This window comes from Zosterops lateralis (genome assembly GCF_965231275.1).
Source record: "Zosterops lateralis genome assembly, chromosome: 4".
In the NCBI taxonomy this organism is placed as follows: domain Eukaryota; kingdom Metazoa; phylum Chordata; class Aves; order Passeriformes; family Zosteropidae; genus Zosterops; species Zosterops lateralis.
In genome coordinates, this window is record NC_139765.1 from 64214578 (window position 1) to 64238740 (window position 24163).

At 34.5% G+C, this 24163-nt stretch overlaps 1 protein-coding gene across 3 annotated transcripts in view; it reads right to left on the reverse strand.

Moving 5' to 3' along the window:
- Nucleotides 1–24163, reverse strand: part of CACNA2D1 (calcium voltage-gated channel auxiliary subunit alpha2delta 1) — a 362095-nt gene that overhangs the window by 165403 nt on the left and 172529 nt on the right. For all 3 annotated transcript variants that reach the window (XM_083859087.1, XM_083859086.1, XM_083859085.1), the window contains exon 5: nucleotides 4263–4307. In XM_083859087.1, the coding sequence (XP_083715213.1) occupies nucleotides 4263–4307 (45 nt within the window). The remainder of the gene's footprint in view (nucleotides 1–4262; nucleotides 4308–24163) is intronic.

Below are 24163 nucleotides of genomic sequence, written 5' to 3' on the forward strand. Positions count from 1 at the left end.
AGCCAGGAAACTCTTGAATTCTTGTGGCTGGAGGGAAACAAAAAAATAAACCAGCATTCCTCTGATTAAATCAACGGTAGGTTCGGACTTGTTTACAAGTAAACCTGGGATATTTCATTAACAGACTTCTTTTTACTAAATTAATCACAGGTGTGCATATAAGCAGGTTTTGCAACCTTGATATCATAAAGCAGTAGAAAAGGTAAGACTTGTGCAAGGCTATAAGCAGAGACTCAATAAACTTCCAAAATCACTGTCAATGCCTTTAAATCTCCAAGTCTCCTCTTGGGAAGAAACAGACCCACAAGAAGCATACATCTTAGATAACCATTGTGGTCACTGCTTACTTCTGCCCAATCTTTATTCTTCATTTTCTATTTAAAATAAATAAATAAATAAATAAATGAAATTTATTTTCTAAAATGTTTGTTGTAACACGCCATGATTTTTCTAAAGAATTTACATTCAAAACTAATTATCCTTTCATATTTTTACAATAGTTTTCAATTTGATGTGGATATCACTTTTTTTCAGCATTTATAAAACCCCAACTTGATAACTGCTTTTATGCTGCAGTTTAAACTCAAAGAGAGCCAATGTTTCACAAATTAGTCCAAAGTAACAAGGCATCACTGAATTAGGAAAAAATCCTAAACCATATGAATTTTTTAACAGACAGCTTATCAGTTTGAAAAGATTTCTTCCTTCTTTATTATAAATCAATGAAAAATGTATTTGTTTTAAAATCAGCCATAGGCATGTTCCAGATTTTTGTCTCTAGTGGGACCCACACATTCACTCCCAGTCACATTCTGAATTCTCACTTTGTGCAGGTACTGCCCAAAAGGAGCCATAATTTTACAGCCTCCACGTTAGTGCAGTAAAAGAAAATAAAGTGCTACTATCACTTAGTAGGTGATCAATAATTGCACAAGGAGCACAGCTCTGTTAGCCATGACTGCAAGCCAGTATGAGACTGCATGGAGACAATGTCTAATATATCACTTGTGCTAACCAGGGACACAGCTCTTGCCAGGAGATACAACAGGCTGCTCCCAATTAAAGTCTAGGGATTACAGGGAAACTGGAGACTTTCAATGATGTGTAGCTGGTTTCATGTTAGAGACATTTCTTTATTCATATTACTTACTTCTTTCCATCAAATCATTGAAAAATAATTTCCTTAGGCTGTTGTAGCTTATATTTTATGAAAAAGTCATAAAACCATGACAAGAAACTAAAAATTTTGGAAAAGGAGCAAGATGCAAAGAGGCGATGAGAGAAACATTTGGAAAGGAATTCAAGACAAATGAAAATTAACCAATTGAGCAATTCAGTGCATAGTTGAGTTGTGAATTACTTGAATACAAGGAAACAGGAAAAAAAAATATAGATTTAGGAAGAATCTGTAAACTAGATGTGGAATCACTGGAAATAAAACAGAGACCAACATAAAGAAGAGGAAAGATTGGAGCAGTGAAGATAAATTTCTCTAAATAAGGTGGGGGTACAAAGGACAAGATGAGAAAACAGGCAAAGCAATATGAAAACTAATGAAAAAGAGCAGCTTAATGTGGGACTACTCAGTTGTCCAATAAAAGCACTGCAGCATTTGTCCAAATACAACAAGCTGTTGACACCTGCAAATTAAAGTGCACAAACAGGCTGCAATATATCAAACTGAAAGGGTTCTTGGGTAAAGGACAGTGAATGAAAACCTGAGAGACTTATACTAAATTACAAGTTTGGCCATTATCTTCCTATGAGATATAAAAAATGGAAATATAATACCCCCTACCTTGTTGTGCGGAGAAAACTCATTAATTATCATCAAGTGCTCACACATTACATGGAGAGCTGGGGGGAGGGGGAAATAAGCAAGTAGAATATAATTGCTGTTGTAAGATAAAGAGTACAAAAGGTCTATTACTGATCGATGGTCTACGGGGTTACAAATTGATCATTTTATCTGAGAGACTGAGAAATCCAAAGGCCAGAGAATGATTGGCCTTCATGTCCTTCTTTGTTTTTTTTTAAGCACAAGCAAGCCCAGTCATTAGATTCGAAAAGGTCCATCAAGACAGCAGATGAAAAATGAGAGAAGGATCTCCTGAATGTGGTATGGAAATGGGAAGAAGGAAAGAAAACTGCACTGCAGCATATAAACATACACCAGAAACATACACAGAATTTAAGAGGATCACTCTTCTGAAAAGGCTGTAATATTCAAAGGATGAGTGGAGACAAATAAAAACTGGCAGGCAAGACTTGTGAGATATTAATTTCTTCTGATTCTTCAGCATCCAAAAGTTAAGCTCTAAAAGGATGTGTTACAGGCACATGGTCAACACAGAGAAACACACACCTAGAACTGATTCAGTTCAGATAACCCCAGACATCTGTCTCAAAACAAACTGAACAGCTCTCTAGAGATACCCACAGTGATTAGTTTAGATGTCTAATTTTAATAAATTAATTTCTGTTACTAATTATTCTTGATTGTACGCAAAGATAAATATAATATCATTTCCTGTGAATAAATGAAGGCTCACAGCATGGAAGAGGAAAAAAAAAGTGTGCACTTGTTAGAGATAGAAAGGAATGGATTGTAAACACAGTTTAGTAACCAGTGCTTCAGAGATGATTCTATAAAAATTTCTCAATATTTAAAGAAAAAAGCTGTCTCAAGCATTTTTTCAGGGAGGAAGAGGGAAAAATCTGTGGTATTTACATACACAGTTGACAACTAGACGAAGGTCTTCTCAAAAAAAAAAAATCACTATCAGATAACTGACTGTTGTATCCTTATCACTTCTCGACAAACATTATTATAATCTTTGTTCTAATGAGTGTTCGAAGAGACATAAAAAGAAATAAAACTGAAACAGAAATAAAACTGAAACAGAAATAAAACAGGATATCTGGTCTAACAAACTTTGTTTTAGTGTGTGTATGTATACTTTTTTCTTGAAGGAAAAAGAATATCTTGAAGAAAATAATAACAACAAAGACTAAACCCTGATAAAGCATTTCCTTTCCTGCCTCACCTAACAGATTTAGATTTTGGTTATAGAAGTAGTAATCTCAAGACCTTTTCCAGTACTACTTAATCAGAACAGATACATCACTGTTTTTACTTCACACCACAATCTACCATTACTATCTGGTATATTTAGATTAAAAATCCAATATTCAAGATTTGTAATTCTGTTTCCTGAGAAGATTAGCACCTGCCACCCAGTGAATTTAATGAAAACAAAATAATATATTTCAAATGTAGGTTACTTTTAATGAATTTTGCTTATATCATGCAAACTTTAAAACTCAGGATAGTATTTTCTGGTATCTGAAATGAAGTACTCATAACTCTATGCAACCATATAAAATAGTCCTGCTTGACATGATCTATGTACCTTCTTTAATAGCATTACAGCAGAAACATCAATTACAATACTGATGCCATCAATCTCTAAAGTATACTTGATTAAAAAGTGCAAATGAAGCATGCTGGCAATTCTGATTAATACATTTACAACATTTTTCTGTGGTCTTATAAATTAAATCTATAATGAAGACAAGCAGTTGTATTATCTCCAGTGAAGGTGAGGATTACTTGTATTGTCTCCAGAAAACACTGAGATTTTTTAACAGTTAATGGCAGATAAGAGACTTCAAACCTTTATCAGTAAAGAGTTTTAGTAAACCAGGAATTGAAGTATCATACATTATTTAGTCAAAATCCTGTGATTGGATTTTCAATTTTCCCAAATCTTATTACAGTCACTTAAATGATCACAAAGGGAATGAAAATAATTATTCAGTAACATTTCACATCTTTCTCCGCATGTAAAAAAATTATTACAAAGAATACAGAACAACATCATATGATCTTGGAAAATAAGGCCAGAAAATGGTTTCTTCAGAGTGAACTGAATTATTTACATTTATCATTTTGATTCTCCAATCCTATAATTATGATTTTATTACATTTCAGAAAGTGAGTTATACTGCTGTCAGGATCTTCATTCTCCCAGCACATTTGCTGCCTGACCAGTAACTCAAACTGTTGAAAGGAGACAGACTTTGAGAATTAAAACATAAAATATTGTCTCACTCTTGAGGTAACTTTTGAAGACATTCTTAAGTTTTTTGCTTTTTTGCTTCTGCCAAGTCTTTAAATGATTTGGAGTTCCATTAATATTTGCATTCCCCCAATTTTCTGAGATTACAGGCAATGAAATTAAATGAAACATATTACTTACATCATTCTGATCGTCTTTTGCATTGTAATAGATTATATCATTATTCTGTAAGAGAAAGAAAAGTCATTCTGTTAGAAAGTAGAGAATAAATCTCTGTAGCAATGATCTCTATTATTGCAAGATACATTTTGAAATAAACCACCAGTTGTTTTTGTATTCTCTTTGAAACATGACAGACTCTGATTTTTGCCTGCTCTCTGTTGCATGCACAATTTCCCATGTTTGTAATCCTTCCTCATCCATGGGAGGCTGCATAAGTCACTCAAAATACAGCTAGAAAAGTACAGATAACATTGGACCAACTCCAGAGCTCATAAAAGGCTTCCAGAAGGTGTTTCTGTCACAGACATGTGAGTTTGACTGTGCAATGAGGGGATTTATGCACCATGACATCCAGCAGGCAGGAGATATGGCACGGGCTTTGCTAAGTGGGGTAAGGATTTGCTGTACACATTTATTGTTTTATTCACCTCCCACTGCAAAAATAAAATCTGTGAAAATACATCACAGGAGAGTCTGGCTGTTGGAGTGTGCAGCAGATCCCAGCAGCTTTGTGGAAACACTGTACGGTTTAATTCAAACAAAGCATGGAAGGAGAAGATTGCTCGTTCCCATTCCAAAATCAGTCTGAAATTGCATTCAGCGTTAACTTCTGTACCTTTTTCAAAATAGGAGTATGTCCTATGGAATACAGAGTTTGTTTTTTTTTTCCTGTTTAAATATTACTGAAACATTTAAAAGCCTTGAAGATTTAGGTTCACTGGAGTAGCTTTCCACCAAATAAATTGCTGAAATATGCCCAAAGCTTTTTGCATAAAATCAGTTTTATGTGCATTTCTGTATCAAACAGAAACATGTGTGAACATAGTCTTTTTAATTACCTTTACTGATTTTTAATAACTAAAGAAAAGGAGAAGTTACGTTTCTTCATATCCAGCAGCGTGCTTAAAATATGTGACTGCTGCTGATCTCCAAAAATTGTCTCAATTTATTTTTTCAGTTCTGTTTATGGCAATATCTTTTCTGTACCTAAATAAAAAGTTGAACACAATTAAATGTTTTCTTTTATAAATACCAACAGGAAAGAATGCTTTCAGTAACCATTTTTCAAGTGGATAAGCCAATGACAATTTTTACTTTAACGAAAAAAGTATGACGTATTACAAGGTAATGCACTTCATCTTTACAAATGATCATTTTACTCACTCCATAAATAATGACATCATTTATTCTTGTGACCTTTTAGAGAGTCAAACATGAAATATATTACAGATGAGCTAAATGCCATTTTGAGGTAAATGCTATTAACATGAATTCATCTTTTTCCCCCAAAATAAACCTTCTCACTTTTCCATCATGACGGTCTTCTATCCAGAGGTCAGTTTGTCTGGATAACAAAGACAGACCTCAAGGCATTACAGACACAGGAGGAAATTCTTTTAATCATTAAAGACAGAGGCTAATTGCTTATTCACTTATTGTTGTAAAGAAGAGACCATATAATGCTTGTGGAAGCCTTTGAGTAAGTCAGAAAAAGCAAAGGTTCTATTTTCTTTGGTTCCTCTTCACTTTGTAAATAGCTATATATGAAATAATTATTCTCTAAATAATGTGATCAGTTCAAAGGCTCCTCTGACATTTTAGCAGGCAACATTTGAAACTGCAAAGGATGCAGCTCTGAGTGGTACTATTCAGAAATGTTATAACAAGTGTTTTCATCACAGGTGAGCTGTTTAGTTAAAAAAAAATAAAAACAAAAATAAAAAAGTTACATGTTGTTCACCACAACTCTTGATATCAGCTTTTATTAAAGCAGTTCCCTTGCAATTTCATTCTTAGAAGGTTTTGTTAAAGGAAAAATGAGAGCAGGAAAAGCAATACAGACATAATTAACTGGATATATTGTTTTTGTTTACTGCTTTTGTTTTTAAAAAGAACATTTTTCATAAAACACAATTTCTATTAGGCCCTCTCTTGTATCGACTCTCATCTAGATATGAATTTATTTCCTGAGCTCCTCTCCACTGCTCTTGTTTATCCTGATGTCATTATTGTACAGGATTTTTAACACTGTCATCAACAGATACAACTCTGTTTATCTACTTAAATAAAATGACTCTTTATTTTCACAAATATATTTTCCTTGTCTTTTATATTCTTATTTATTTGTTTAAATTTCTCAAAGCGGGCATAACTTTACTATCTATCTCTACCGGACAGTATTTTTTACATCATCTTTTAGAATAACATTTCAGGAACATGAGATATTTACAAGTTAATGAAAATAAACACTCCCTGCCCAAATTACTTAAATATTTTTTGTTAGGTTATTCATATCTTGTAGTCCATTACCCTGCCTGGGGATATTACCTGTATAATGCATAAACTGACACTGACATTGGACATATCTCACTACTCTTAATATAGAAAATATGAGATACCCAGTGCTACAATATATTGAATGCTGTATGGTTCACAAATTAGATTCATGGATCACTCAGATCTTTAGAGGACAATTTTTCATAATTTAACCAGTTCTAGTTGGCAAGAACAAATTGCTTTGTTGCTGGCTCTCAAGTGAGCAGTTTAGTTATTTATTAACTTCATGACACAAAGAATTTGAATCTTCCCACTGCTGTACACTTTTGCCACTGAGTAATACTGCAAACTTGGTCAGCAAACCAAAGTTATAGTATAAATATCCTAGATCTTTATTTTTGTTCTTTATTCACTAAAGACTCTCTATTACTTCTATTCACAAATGAAGGGAATTGGTAAGGCAGTCCTGAAGCCGAACCTATAAAAGAATGACTTTGGGAGCCCATATGCATAAAGCAAAAACTGTAGTGTAGTATCAGTATATGATTTTATGGTTTTCACCATCTTTAATTCCCCTTTCAAAGCAAAAAGTTTTAGGGTCTGGGAAAGACATCAGACAAACCATATAAAAATGACATTAAGGACCAAGTACTATATGTTTTATTTTTGACTCTTGCTATATTTTTTTCTTTCCTAATCTTAACTTTTCTTCCATGCTTTCATTGACAGTATTATCTGCTGAAGTGATATTATTCCACTGTCTTTACATTGCTTTTTATTTCAATCATTCTCTGTTTTCCAGCTTGGGGTATAAAACAATTCCAATGGAAACATTACATATTGGGTACTATTATTACATTTCTTACATTTCACCACACAAAATCTGAAGTTGATGGTCTCTATAATCTTTTCATCCAGAGAAGAAAAGCATGGGAAAACATCACCTTTAGAATACCTGCAGATGAAATTTGAGCTCACATCAACACTAACACTCATATTTTGCTTCTCTACAGAGCAAGTTTACAGACACAATCTATTGATTCAACATGGAAATGCCTCAACTCAGCTCAGGATTACACAAATGGAGCTGTAGTTGGCTTTTCATCTCAGGAAACAACTCTTCTTTCGATCAAGTTCTTTCATGAACAACAAGAAGGTATCACATTGCAACAAGACATATGGATGCTACAGATAATTATGCATAGCAAAAATTTTAAGAGTATTTTTATGCCATTTTGCTGGTAAGAAATCTACATCCTCCTTTACAAAGTGCCAAAATGAAAGCTCCTGGAACACCTCTCCTCTCTAAACCTTAAGCTAGAATTCCAAGAACTTTTCATGCAGCATGTGCTCCACCAACTTGTCTAAAGATCCTTTTTTGAAGTCTTTCTCAACAGACATCCAATGCAATCTATTCAGAAATGCTGCTTTCACTGAAACTGTGGTTAAAGTTACATAAAACCTCAGATCTATCAGTGGGCTTCCTAGACACCCTACAGGACCCAGATCCTATGATGCAGCCTAAAATGGTGTTAGGCTTACAGAGGACGTTGCCCTGAAATGAATTCCAGAACTTTATGAGACTCTATAATAAACCACAAGAAAATAAATAGATTTTTAAAAAATAAAGAAAAAAGAAAGGGTCAGGAGAAGAAAAAAGTTTTCTGCAGCTTGTCATATTGTAAGAAACTAATATAACGTATTAATTTTGACAAATATCACAATTTTTTTCCCCTAAAAGCTCCATTTCCACAACAATTGTAGGTAAAGTGTTAAAGTAACAAAATTACACTTTTTTTACTAGTCACTAGAAAATAATTAACTCCCTCAGAAAAGAAAACAAAAGAGCTTTAGTTAAAGGTTTCCACAACTCAAAGATTTCCTTCAGCAAAACCCTGGAAACTAACTTATAATTATTGTAGCAGATTATATGGCAAATACATATTATTGCATAATTATTAGTGCATGTTTCAATATCTGAAATTACAGCCAAATATGTTTATTTGGATTTTATTTTAGAAGAGGATACTTCCCATGACTTCTAAGTATTTTACCCAAGAAGTGCTAAAAGCACCCAAAGTGAGTCAATACAAAAAAAAAAAAACTACTCTATATTGCAGATACAAGTTGTGAGGATTATTTTAGTTTGCAGGTAAGATGTAAAGAAAGAAATCAAAATCAGGGAGAAATTAAATCATACAGCAAATATAAGTCTGATCTTGACTCTTAAGTTTAAAAATAATTTCTTAGAATTACAGATAGAAATTTGGAGAACACTTTAAAATCGTATTAATCCCACGCACTTGGAAAAGACATTCACATTAGTGAAAATATTGACAGTCTTTTTGCTTAGCATAAAGCAATAAAAATATTAATAATACTGGTCCATTTCACTCTTTAGGCAGACCAAAGGAAATTAGTGTAAATCTCGAAAAAATGCTAAAAAAGCATTTCATTGAGTGTAGGCAAAACATCAATTTTAATTAAATATATGTATATATATTTATAAACATATATATTCCTTGTATCCCGTTGGATAAAAATAGTTCAATCTAATATCTCTGGGGTAATTAAGGTTTAAACCCATCCTAACAAATTCTATGAAAAATAATCCAGGCAGTTTTAGTTTAATCCCTTACACAGACTGACATGCAGTTTAAGGCACAATTAGACTCATAAAAGAAAGCTAAATACAGCCTACCACACATTAAAAATTACATCTATTTTTAAAGAAGATAACATTAGGGAATAAAAGCATGCAAACAAAGAAAAAAAGAAGAAAGAATGTCAACTACTACTGTCTCTTTTGTTACAGCTTTGTGATTACACATAAGTGAAATTATACTTATAAAATAAGGGGCTTAGCAGCTAATAACTTATTTTTTCCCTTCAGTATCTATGTGCAAAAATACTGATTTATCATTTGTCCTTAAAATGAACAAAATATCAGCCAATAAAGTAAACCACTTGCAATTATAATTACAGTGTATGCATGCAATTACAGTGCCTAAACATGACCCGTAAGAAATTGGGTAGAACTGCATTCAAAATATGAAAACTGGACACAGAACCAAGATATTTTAAAAATCAAATTATTAAAATAAAAAATAAAACAGTGAAATGATATTTAATCAAGAAATATGTTGCTATATTACCCATAATATGAACAAATGAGTCACTCGGGTTAGACATTTTTCCCCAAAACATAATTCGATTAAATAATTGCTTTGTCAGAATATTAAATTTCATGCACTAATTAAAACCTTCCAGGTCTGCACTATAATTTATGATAAGCCTTTTTCATCAGATTTGTGTAAAGGGCTTTTCTCAAGATTCCATAGAGACTAATAATTGAAATGAAAAGATGAAGGTGAAGATTACAGGAAATAACGTAGAGGAGCATTAAAGGTGCTGCACACTCTTTGTCATAGAATATTCTCTCTTTTAAACAGTGAGAAAGATCAACTTTTTCAGCATTCATTTACAGGTAAGTCCTTCACTGAAATTATCAGTCTGGAAACCTTTACAATTTACTGGCAGTTTTCATGAGGGGGTCACTTGACCATTCACAGATGCATCAGATTGGTAAATAAAATGAGTAATTTATCGATCATCTGGATTCTTAACAGCAGGACTAAAACATATAAGTCTCATTTTAAAAAATGTTAGGTGACTGTAATGCACACAGAATTCAGATAAAAATACAATATAGGAAAGATGCTTTCAAGCCCTTGACATCGATTCTGAAAAATTTTAATCTGAGATTAGATCCACAGATTGAGCTGCTGAGGGTGCTCAGATTTGAGGCATCTGAGTTAAAAATTGAGATCTTGAAAGAGTTCATTGAAGTCTAAACTTGGAAGAAGCTCTGGAAATATCTGAGATCTCACCATAAATATTCTCCAGGTATCTCACACCCCACATACTCTGCCAGCCCAGCAGTGCCCTGACCAGGGCAGGTCCCAGCTCAGCCTGGGCACAGGGACTGTGAGCAAAGCTGCTGCCACCCATCAACTCCTGGGTCACTCAATGGCCTGACCTTCACAGTGACACATGTCCTTGTGTCCTTCTGCTCACTGTGACAATATCTGATTACATGCTGAATTTAACCACTCTTGATTTAATTTGTCTTGTGCAAATTATAATTAGCAAAGCTGAGTAAGAGGTTTTTTTGTATCACATTCAAATCTCAGGAGGAAACCCTGATAATTGTCACAGGACACAATAAGTAATTTTTTTTTCTTTTACCTCAGTGCCCATATCATGCAACATTAAACATTTACTTAGAAAAAAGGGAAATAGTGAAGAATATTAAGGTTACCTGTATAACCTCAAAAAGAAGGATAGCAAACATTAGGAGTGCTTATGTCTTCAGATCTCTAGAATTTGTCACAGAAACTGTAAAGAATAGGCAAAACTTCTCCATGTCAAAAAAATTCCACATTTTTGTTGTATTTTTCACTGTAAGAATAACTGTTATAAACTGCCATTGGACTACTTAAACTGCTAGGATGATACTTAACTTCATGAATAAAAGTAAAGAATGCATTTCAAGTACTAATTGCACTTTGACTGTAGAATGAAATGTCAAAAGTAGTTGAATGCATGAGATTAAATGTAATAGAGCCCAAAAGATGAGAAATACAAGTCAGACAAACGCACATCCAAATCAAAATCTACAGAGCTGTCTGTTCTGAAAGAATACAACACACTCTGCAAATAACTTCTGCATAAAGACATCCTCTGGCTCAATGGCCTGCAGTCAAACAACAATTTCTGTTGCACATGCAGATAATTGCTAATATAACAACGGAATTTGCCTATTGGTAAGGCTAGATTTTGGTTTTGGTGTTTGGTATTTTTTACAAATTGTTTTCTATTTGGGGGACTTTTAACTTTAAATTTTTTTAAAACTAAGCAATTTAAATGGGGCAAACAACTAAACTTTTTTTTGGTTGCGAAGCATCAAAGGCCAAATATTTCATGCAGGAATGAAAAACTAGTGACTGAAAATTTCAAGTTGCAAAACCACATTGACATTATTGTCTGGTATAGTTGCCTACAGACTGACTGTCATTTTAGTTACTCAAGCTGAAAAATTATCCTCAAGAATGATATTTTGATCCACAGGAAAACCTAGGATTTTATGTGCTTGCATGTGTGACAAATGACCAGGAAACAAATCATTAGGGGGCTCTCCTGGAGCTGCCAAATTTGAAACAACCAGCTACATATGTAAAGAAATAGGAATAATCATCCTCTCTATTCTTCCCCCAGTCCTCTAAGCCAAAAGCAAGGAAGACAGGGGTAACCCTGAGAAACAAAAATATTTTAAATCCATTTTAATTTTGGTAAATAATTTCTTCCAAAAAGTCCAGGAAGCTGCTAATTTTCTCATCACAATAACTTCCTCAAAGTATAAGCAACTTCTTTTTATAAGGCAAAACACAAGTGATTACAAAGCAGATTTCCAGGTGGGAAAATGAAATTAATTTGTTAGCAGCTAATTAACCTCTATATCACACTATCCGATCAGTTTAATTAAAGCAGCAAAGTCTGTTTATTATAATTTATTCAGCATTACTTTCTTTAGTTGATGAAAGAATTAAAAAAAATAAATAAATTTAAAATTGTCTAAACTGATTGCATATTATCTAGATCATGAATAAAGCAACCAGTAGAGTGCAGGAGCCAAGTTAAACAATTTGGACATAAGTTTCCTTTGGATTCACAAGAAATTGGCATTCTGAATTCATACTTATGTAGGCGCTGAGATGTAATGAACATCTTGCACTATCACAGCTGAATATAGAAAATATGCCAGACCTCCAACTCCAACAAATCTTCAAGAGCCTTTAAGAAAATTATTTTCTACAAAGCAAAAGGCAAACATCCCTAATAAAATGTGTGTGAATTAATTAGATTTCTTCTGCGTTTTATCCATTACAACCAAGAAAAAAAAAACATGTTTAGCAATGCTGCAATCGGTTGCTACAAAAAGGAACTAAAATTTTAGGCATAAGACAAAACTCAAGAGGGTAAGTTCTTGGTGATCCATAAGAGTGGCTGAAGTACATATACTTCAAGGCTTATCTTAAAAAAACCCTCCCAAAAAAGTGTATCATAAGAAATGTATCACACAAAGTCACTGCAACTAAATTTTAAGCAATACTATCCAAATAACATGAATGTCTTTTAAGAATCTCATTAGAATAGAAAAATGCCAAGAATTTTCATGACTTCCCTTAAACTACAACAGCAGAAAACCCTATACAGTGTTTTATTTTTGCAATGTAAAACTAAAATATAAGAAGATTTTAAGATATTTCTACAGGGTATTACAATACTGTGTAACACCAAAAAAAAGAGTTTTCATATAAAAATTATGAAAGTACCATCCAAAATTTGGATCACATTTTACAATCCTGACACTGACCCATAAGTCTAGTGATCTCTATTACTTTTAAAGCATTGATTTCTTTCCCTGTCTGAAACAAATCTTCACTGAGTTTATTCAAGAACTTAAAATGTGTCCTTAAACCCCAGATTTATTAAAAAAAAAATCCCCAAAAATATTGCTATAACTCATCTTACACAATTTGCATGAAAATTAGGAAAAAAACCCAACCAAATCTCTCCATGTCCTCCTAAACATGAAAAGTACCTTTACAAAAGGTAATAAAGTTCAAAACATGTCAGGCTCTGTTTTATTTTCAGATTGCTCTGGCTTACCCAAGTAACAAATGTCTGGCATATTGACTGGTAATTGTTTTAATGGGCCTCTTATAAAGACAAATCTTTCTTAAGACTTTAATCTAAATTATGTTTCCTCTATCTCTGATGTCTTAGAAAGAAAGCAACTCTGGACAGCAGTTACCAGGCTCTAAGAATTATCCCAAGCTCACCTAATTAATAAAGAACAGCAGGAATAATAATTTCATTATTCAGCTTTGGCAGCTGTTCTGTGCATGTCTTGCACTCAATCACTGCAATAAAGCAAAGCTTCAGGAGCACACCTTATTTCAGAAGTAGCTCAGTAGCATGAGACAAGCCAGCAGCCTGAAAATATTTCTTTTACTATTTAGTATGAAATTATGAAGATTTTTCCAGTTAATCACTAGAGGCAAAAGATCCATATCAAAAATAATTAGAACAGAATTACTTTTCGTCTTAATTATTGATGTTACACTGGTAGGCTGGAAGTCATGCAGAAGAGAAATAGGATTTAAGAGTTGACTATTGACATCTTGCTATTATGTTTCTCATTCTCCATCTTAACAACTGCACTAAATGAAAAGGCGTTTGGGTTTCCTCACATGGATCACAACAGGGGTTTTTCACTCATCAGGTATTTGATGCTTATGCCACAAGCTGCAAAGAAATACAGAGAAACCTCTGAAAGCCAGACTGCTGGCTGCTGGCTGTCAGTGAGATGGAGAGAACAGCAATCCTTCCTTGGGAACAGTCCTGGGCTTTAACAACTCAGAGAAGGAATCATCTAGCTATGGATATGCACATCCTTCTTGTTCAAATCTGCACACAATTAAAAAAAATACTTTAAATTTTTCATAGATGAATCTTATTCTAGGCAGAGACTTATTTAAGTTTACAGCATTTTAGTATTCCCATCAGAATCTATGGTAACACATGTAAGTTTGGGCCCTTATACTGCATTATTCACTTCCAAATTCTCATACGAATCAGCACTTTGAAATTCAACTCTTTTTTAAAATTCAGAGTGGACAGACAGATATATCACAGAAGTGTGAAGATGTGAAGAAAGAGACAATGTGAGAAATTTTGAACAAGCAAAAAATAGCTTTCTTGTAAAAAAAAATGAAAAGAGGGCAGGTATTTGTTAAAACAGATAGTCAGAAAGAAAGGTTCCTGCAACCCTAATCAAGAAGGCTACTAAAGAAAGAGCTTAGCACTGGGAGATCACAGAAGAGAGTATGAAATAAATTGCAAAATTTGTATTATACTGGTTTTAGTTTGAGGAAATGTATCATTTTTTTCCCTGAAATTTATGCTGTGTTGCTTGAGACTATCTCAGCTCAGCTCTCCACAGCACCACTACACACTACTACAGAAGTGTGGACTGAGATTGCAGAAAGCAGAAGAGGGAGAAACTACAAATGTTTAAAAAGGGATAATGGAACATGGAAAACATAGGCTGATGAAGAAAGAAGAAGGAATGCTGCAAAAAAGGGTGAAGTGTCTTGTCAAGGAAGATTCCACGCTCACACCCACACAAGACAAAGCAATGAAAACTGGGGAGAAAGGCAAGAGACTATTGCAGCAAAGCAGTCATTCCAAACTGCTCCCATCAATGACCTCTGAGGCAACTGCCAGAACTTCCTGGGCCTCTTTCCCCTCCCTTCCCTCCTATTCCCATTTCTCATTTTACACAGTTCATGTTAAAAACTTTGCAATCCATCTTGCTAGAGATTTTTTTCTTCTTGTTTCACTTTTGGAAGTTCACTGAATGCGATGGGCTGACAACTCTTACAGCTCCAGAAAACTATATGAGCAGAAACCATCCCAATTAGCCACTCTTTGCCTGGAAAAGTCCTCCAAAATGATTTCAGCAGCTGATGTACTACAAACACCTCCAAAGACTTGTCCAGTGATCTAACACTTTTATCAGCATTGTGCTAAACCCCACTATCCTGATGAGATCAGCACAGTCTCTGTGTTATTTGGACACAGTGAACTGAAAATCACAGGCATAAGTAAAGCATGTGTTCCTGCACAGAGGGAGCATTGGCCAACTTTACAAATTGACCCCAAGGGCCAGGACTTCTCTTCTGCAGTAAGCCACAAAGATACTGTTCACACCCAATAGGAAATATTCCTGGGGTTTAAAACATGAAAGAGGTAAAATTTCAAAAATATGGGCACATAGTAGTTTAGGCACTTGAGAATTGTGTTCTCAAATTATCTGAGCCCACCAGTGTTAGTCCTTTGTAGACCTCCAAAAGAAGAGACTCAGCTAAAAGTGTACTACTCTTCATAAATGTAAATACACAAACACTATTAGATGATTTCTTTGAGGATACATGCATGTAGATAAATATATAAATGCATGTGTGAGTATAAACACAGAGGAAAATTTATACAATTGCTATCTGCATACAAATAACTTCCACCCATTTAAGTAGGACCAGCACAATCTTATAATTTGTCTTATTCTCAAAATGACACTTAAATATTCACGAACACTGAGCAATAGTGAAAAGCGTATCTAATATCTCAGAAATCTGTAAACCTTATTAATTATCTTCAAGCAATAAAGAAAACTATTTTCTGTTTCATACTAAAACTTTTAAAGCTCTTGAAAATATAGTATTGTAGAGCTCATGCCGAGATAATACAATTTGATGAATTCAGTTGTATTTATCTTAATATTTTCTTATCAGTATAGAGATGGCATAAGGAGCAGAATGAATTAAGTGCATCCTATTCTTGACAAACATGCACAAGTTCAATCAGATATATGTATTTGCACTACTCTACTCTTACTACCACATGAAGCAACTTCAGTGAATTATTGTCAAATCAGTAAAACCTACTGATATCAATCTGTAAAGTCCTGTCCTGACCATGTCACAGTTATTTTTCATAAAAGCAGCATTCATAGTTCACAATCATGGCATAGTTCATAATATTGTAAGTATTTTCACAGAAATAGTGGGATATTTCCCTACTGCTGTTGGTCGAATGTCTGAGGAACTTACTAAACTGATGGATTTTTCCTTCCAATTTTCAAGGTTAATTTATCTGTAATTGTTATGTATCTATTGCTACAAATAATATTTATTTTCTCTTGAACAATATTTCCTCTTGGTGCTTAGTCTTGACACAGGGTGCTTACTGATGTTTAACCACAGGACTTTTTAGGACAGAGAGCATTTTGTTCTTCACAGAGAGTGTGATGCCCGTGTTTCAAAACAAAACACAGATCAATCCTGAACACCCTCTGCTTTCATCCATGTTGTGCTTGTTACAGCTGCCCCCAAGACACCTAAGCAATGTCACATTCTGTGGCACAGCATGCATCAGGAACCATTCTCAACTCAGCTGGCAGGTCTCTAGGAGGTAAAACCCTGTCTGGGTTTCTGCAAGCCTCCAACATCATCCCAGCAGGTTTTATATGCTCACATATCCTGATGCCCTGATGTAATTAATGTAAACCCAAAACATTAGAGATCGAGAGAGACTGGAAGTGTTTGGAATTAAATCACCCATTTGGTGTGATCCCTATAAAATGGGAAATAAAATCAACCATCAGCAGAAAAAATAGCAGCCATCACTTGGGATTAATAAATATATTAATAACATGGCTTTGAAAAACCTTCAGTCTTAATCCAGCTTTTGGGGTTTTTTTTTTGCTGGTATCTCTAACCAAAAATTAAAAACAAAACAAAACAAAACAAAACAAAACAAAACAAAACAAAACAAAAAAAAAAAAAAAAAAAACAACAAACAAACAAAAAAAAAAAAACCACCACCTTTTTTTGCAGCAACACAGCTCTAGCAAAAAAATAAATCTGCAATTACTATTAAAATAAAACTGAAATGCTCTATTGGAAAGATGGGGAAGTGCTATGGCAAGACTTCCTCTATGAGCACTTTAGAATACTTTAAGTCTAAAGTATTTAAACTATGATACCCATTGCAAATTAGTATTTAAACTATGATACCCATTGCAAATTAGATGAAATTAAACTGGCCTACAAGGAGAATATTCAGCCTGGTAGAAAACTTTTGCTGAAAGTTTTCTTTATGTAGGAGAAAACCTCACAGACAAAGCACAAGAAGTTTTATGAGCTCAAAACATCAGAATTTTGTGCAAGCACAGTAAAGTATCAACTGAGGAAACCTTCTTAGTTTTACTGTACTCCTGTGTAAATCTTAAGAAATGCAAAACTAAAGTTGCCCTCAGGAGAAGTGGTAATGCCCAAAGGAATAAGACAATCCTACCTGAATTAATAATTCATCAGGGATTATTCACCCATTTTTAAAAGCAAGGATGTGGTTTGGCCATTTTTATATTTCTTCTCACATTTTCAAAAAGTTACAATTCACAGTATTTCAGTTCAGTATCATTTGTGACTAACAAATGGGAAAATTAAAACAGAATGATAGTGTGTTCTATAAACTCATGAATCACAGTCATAGAGCTGGTCTAGACTTCTCAAGACTTGCTAAATCTAATATCCCTTCAATGAGACCTATAGTTGTTTGTGCATTTATTTAAAGAGCATGTACCTGCTCATAGCAAGAATTAACCGGGAAAAAAAGAAAGCAAATGCTTAAAAGCTACATTTCTGGTCAAATCAGGTTGAATTTTTAAGCATTTCTTTGCATGATATTAGCACATGTTAGGATATTGCTAATTTTGAAGAATTTCTCTGTGTTATGTACATCTCTTGCTTTGTGGCCAAGTCTACAGAAATATCTGAACTACTTCAATCACACATCATCATTTGCAGGACATAAAAGAGACACACTTTCACCTTTTGTTTAAATTCTAATGAGAATTACACAATACTCAGGAGATGGAAAGCTAAGAATTCCCAAATCCCTTGAGCAAAATGCAGCTCTCAATAAGACTGTCTTGCACTCCCAGAGCATTTGAAAGTCTATGCAAAATGAAACACCTATTAAAATTTCTACAGTATTGCAATTGCAAAAGAGTGCAGACATCAAACATTTTCTGTTCACATCTACTGCACAAGCCTCTGTTCTAGGAACAGGGTTTCCTTGGAGTGTAGAGGTCTAGAAACTTTTAAATATGCAAACTTTCCAACTCCCCTGTTAGGTCCTTTTCTAAAGGTAATAAGCTTTGACCCAGATGAGCTGAATTTACATCTAGTATCTTACAGGAATCCTGTGACAAAAGGAGAAAGTAAAGTATCTGGCCTGCATGACACTTCTGCTTTTGTCATTTGAAAAAAAGTAGAAGTAAATGAAATTAAGAAATGCACAAATATCTCCACCTCCAAAAATCCAACCTACTCAACTCAGACTTTCAGAAAAGTTCTATTTTTAATATGAAATAACCCATGTAGAATTCCATAAATATATATTCACAGTATTTGCTCTTTCTGGCAGGAAATATTTCAAAAATATTTGGGTCTAATTTCCTTTAAAAAAAAAAACCTCTAAGGTTTGCTCTCATTAATGGCATTCCTTCTCTGAAGTAAGAACTAAACCTGGGTAATATTTTCTGAATTTCTCAAACTTAGAAGCCTGCCTCCATTACAAAAAGCCATATTTGAGTCTTATACCATTGATTAACTTGCTGCGCATATTCAATCAGGTTTTGTGGGTTTTTTTTTTTTTTTTTTTTTTTTTTTTTTTTTTTTTTTTTTTGTGGTTTGGTTTGGTTTGGTTTGGTTTGGTTTGGTTTGGTTTGGTTTTGGGTTTTTTTTTTTTTTTTTGGGTTTTTTTTGGGGTTTTTTTTTCTTTGTTTTTTTTTAGTTTTAATTAATTAAAAAAAAAACCAACAAAACAAAACAAAACCAAACCAAACAACAAAACAAAACCAACTTGCTCTTCCAATTTTTAAATATTGACAGTAAAGTTACATTGGTTAACACACCTTTTTCCAAATCATTGGCACATTTCCTAAATTCAGTGTAAAAAGGGTCAGAAGAAAATGTGACAATCAACAAGAGAATGAGTTTTCCTGGGAAAGTGAGGAAAGTAGTCAGATCCTAGTTATACTGGCAAGGAAAAATCACAGAAGAAAGATATTGTTAGTTTTGATATGAAAATATTTGACAAAACATCTTACAGACAAAATAAACAGCACCCTCGAAGTCCATTTCTAATTGATTTTACTGATTCACCAAAGGTACTAAATCAGTGCTGTGAACTACTTATCCCAGACTGATATGAGAAACTGAATTTGAGGGTGAAAGGTAACATCAAAAAACCAGTTATTTTCATCTGTGCCACAAATTCAATGAACTCTTAGAAAATGTGCATAATAGCAGCCTGCAAAAGCTTTTCTTAGCATATTGTACTTCTCAGTTTTAAGCTGAAGAACCTACATGGTGTTAATAAATTGAGTACAATAGTATATCTTGCTTTTAATAAGGTGTTTGTTCTGAAAGCACATTAAAGCCTCATTCAAAATGAAGGTGATAATGCATACATATGGCAGTTTAATAATGGAAATCACACCTTTCTTTCTTTTCTTCTTACCTAGATCCTTCCCTCTACCTCTTTCAGAAGCTGCACATTTTTTAAATGAGTTGCCTGGTCAATAAGTAAAAAGCATATTGGATGTCTTTAACATATTTGATTTTTCAGATAAAATGGAATGCTTGAAAGCCCTCAATAATGATTGAAGGTGTTTCTTTGCTTTATTCTAAAAGCTTTTCTGGCAAGTTTCCAACCAGTGAAGCACTTCACTGCACAGATGAGATCCTTGCAAAGATTTATATTATAAAGTTATACTCTTTTACTGAAGGTAAACATATTAAGAGATGGTAAATAACTAGTATCTAAAAAGCAAAAGCTATCTCCTCTATAGCTACACATTTAAAACCCCAGCTCATATATAATCTTAATTCTGAGTGTACTGCTACCACTGTCTTCCTCATCAACTTTCTAATTGGTTTAAAATTCCTGAAGTGTAGGAAAAAACAACCAACCAACCAACCAAACAACAAAACAACAAAAACAACAAAAATCCAAACCAAACCAACAAACACCCAAAAAAAACCCCACGAAACCCCCCTCCCGCCCTGAGGATTACCAGTATGATTAATCACACTAACAGTCGGTGTAATTCTCATATAGGATTGTATCAGATACATAATGGATATATATGATATATATATCAGCATGGAGGAGGTGTCCTATGGCAGCCCATATTTTAGAGGAAAATCAATGATTTCTAGACGGAAAGACTAGGAAGTTATAAAACTCCAGGCAAGGTAGCAAGCAACAAGTACTCTTAAAAATATTTCTAATAACCTGGAATTTTTTTAATTGCCTTCAAGATGTTTTTTCTTTTATTTACCTCCTGCCTGCTAGATATTTGAAAACCAGAAGGCACAGTGGGAATTTTTGAAATAAGAATCCAAAGATTAGGGGACAGGATGCTGGGGATAGACAGGTAAACAGAGGGATCTTGTTCCCAGGAGGGAACGCCAGACAAATTCTGCACTAATCTGGTAAGGCTTATGCCACATCTCCAAAGAGGCTGCAGCATGGACATGTTCACAGTGGATTTCTACACTTAGATGAAATTCTCCTTACTGATGATGGAGATCCTGGGAAGCTGAAGTCAATGTCTTCCAAAGGCTGTAACTATTCTGTCTCCTGTCTCACTCCAACAAGCATTATAGAGAACTGCATAAATGATTGTTCCCGCAACATTCACAGTGAACTTCCACGACTCAAAAAGGTATAAGGGATTTGATAAACATCAAATGAACATCAGAACAATCCTTAAACCCACCCAATTTCAGTATATATGATTTGTCCTTATTCCCTCTTTACCTCACATTCTTACTACTCCCAGTGCACACACACAGAACTTCATCCCCTGAGTAGAAACATGTCCAAGTGCAATCACTGGTATTGCAATCCTTTCAGTGACATGGGGCACATTTAATTTAAATTATACACAAATGAAGGCTACAGGTCACAGACGAGGTGGAACACAGCCCTTCAGAGAATAAAATATTATCCTCCCTAGAAGCTTGACCATCTGTCAATTTAAATCTGTCAATGTAAATTGATCATTTGGATGGGTTTTCTTCAAGTCACAGAGGTTTTAGAAATGTGAGGCATTATCCAAAATGAATCAAAATTAATGGAAGATTTATTTCACTGAGTTCTGGATCAAAGCACTGTGTGAAGATACAGACAGCTTTGACACTTTGCCTGTGTTTAGTGTTATTATAACTATCACAAAATTATAAAGTATGTATGACTTATTAGGAGAGGATCCCACACCTACTTTGCACCTGTGGGGACCAGTTCCCTGTACTGTAGGTCTGGTGCCAAGTCTCAACTGTATCATTTCTCACAGATGTTTCTTTGCACAAAAGAGATTTATCAGAGATAAAACCATGAGAAAACTGTATAGTTTTTCTGAAGAGAAGAGAGAAAAAAGGATTCTAGTTTGTTTTTTTCACAGAGTTTTCCTTCTTTCAAGGGACACAATTTGTTTATAATGAAACCATGCCAAAGTTGAAAGTTTCACGGTTGGTTGGTTGGTTGGTTTGTTTTCCAGCTGAGGCTTTTAAGAAACAGAAGTTTTAGCGTTGCTGTAACATCCACAATAAATTACAGATAGTCTTGAAAATCTTCAAACTGCAAGATACAACAGAGACACCTACTACTGCTCTGCTTTTGCAGGTCACTGCTTGGATCAGCTCTGGTAGAAGGAAACCTGTTTTATCTTAGTTATCCTTTTCATCTTCTGTTTCTTTGCTGAGCAATTTTTCACTACAGCTTTATGCAGCCAAAATTTCTACTAGAAAAATATAAACAAACAAACCATAATTCCAAAGTAGTACTCCCATGACCTTTTGTCATTATTTTTAAGCCTGGTTGGTACATGAACACCAGCCTACATATTATCTTCAGAGAAAATGCTGTCTTAAAATTACTAAGATGTCGAAAAACATCATTTACACAGAATAATATAAAATTACACTACTGTTAAAAGATAAAGCATATTGAAAGATTTTTGTGTGGCATTTTTATATGATAATTAATTCTTAAAAGTCTGAGTTTCAGTCTCCGTATAAATAAGTGGATGTTAATAGGCCATCCATACAGACTCCCCTTTTAAAATACCAATGAGATATCCCTTATGTTTATACATGTGTAAGTACAATTAATACAGCAACCCAACTGGAAACAAAATTGCTTTAGTTAACCAACCATTGCAAGGCAATCAAGTGTGGTATCAAATGTAATTGTAGAAGATTCATTTGGGGAATAACAGCAATTACTTCCTACAGAACTCTCCCTTCTTTTTTTCAGTTTGCATACATTTTTTTCATGTGTCTCTGTGCCATAAAAATAATTGGACAATCAAAAATGTCAAATTCATCCCCCTTTCAATCTGTAGTGTACAAGAAATTTCAAACTGACAAGGCTGCTTCATTTAGATATATTGGTTTGTACCTCTGAGTTTTAACTGCTTTAATCTAAAATATTCAAGCAGGCTTAATTCCTCCAGCAGTACAGGCAGCTGGGGAATTGGGCAGCACAAATGGAGTAGGAAACAGAGAATGGGATTTCTTTATTTTCCTGAAGCTAAGCACTTTTGATTTGCCTTCATAAACTTCACAAATATTCTCTTAGTACCTAATAGTTTTCTTAGAGGTAAGTATTATTTTCGGGCCATACAAGAGACTGCAATTCAACTGTTTTAACCAACTTTATGCCTCATCAGGAAATAACACATCGCAATCCAGTATTTCTTTTTTTCCCTTTTTAACTTAGAAGATATTTGGTATTCTTAATCATTATTCTAAATTCATATTGCTTTGAATAACTTTGTTCCTTTAGTAAATCAATTAATAATTTCCAAAAATATTTTGATATTTAATTATTAGTTAAAAATACCCATAAACATCATGCTATTTTTTCCTGTCACTTAGCTAAAACTAACTGTAAATATGTAACATGCATGATCTTAATTAATTTTACATTTTCAAAATGGATAACTGAGTTACACCATATATGAGCAATGGGCTCATGGGTCAGGCACAAAGGTTACAGTGAATGGGAGGACATCAGGCTGGGGACCTGTCACTGCTGGAGTTCCACTGGACTCCATCCTCAGCCTGGTTCTCCTGGTTCAACACCTTTATTAATGGCTTGGACACAGGACTCAAAGGAATACGAAGTTAGTTGGCTGATGACATGAAACTGGAAAGGAACTGTCTACTCCCTTAAAGGCAGAGAGGTCCTGCAGAGACACCTCAACACATTGATGGGCAACCACCAACCTGATCAAGTTTAACAAGGGCAAGGACCTGATTCTGGCACCTGGGATGGGACAACCCTAGATGTGTTATAGACTGGGAATGAGAGGATGGAGAGCAGCTGTAGAAATGGACCTGAGGATCCTGGTCCATGGGAAATTGAACATGAGCCAGCAGTGCCCTGGCAGCTGGGAGAGCAGGCACAGAACTGCTCTGCACTGGGGCGGCCTCACCTTGAGTCCTGGGGGCGGTTTTGGGCACCACAATATAAAAACCCACTGAGATATTAGAGAACGTCCAAAGAAAGGCCAGGAGAATCCTTATGAGGAGCATCTGAGGCCATTTGGTTTGTTCAGCCTGGAGGAGACTGAGGGGACACCTCAGTGTGATCTTCAACAACCCCATGTGGGGCAGCAGAGGGGCAGGTACTGACCTCTTCACTCTCGTGACCAGTGAAGGACCCAAGGAAACAGCCTGAAGCTGAGCTGGGGAAGGTTTAGGTTGGATATTAGGAACAGGTTTTTCCCCCAGAGAGAGGCTGAGCACTGGAACAGGCTCCCCAGGGAAGTGGTCACAGAACCAAGCCTGAAAGAGTTCAAGAAGTGCTTGGACAAT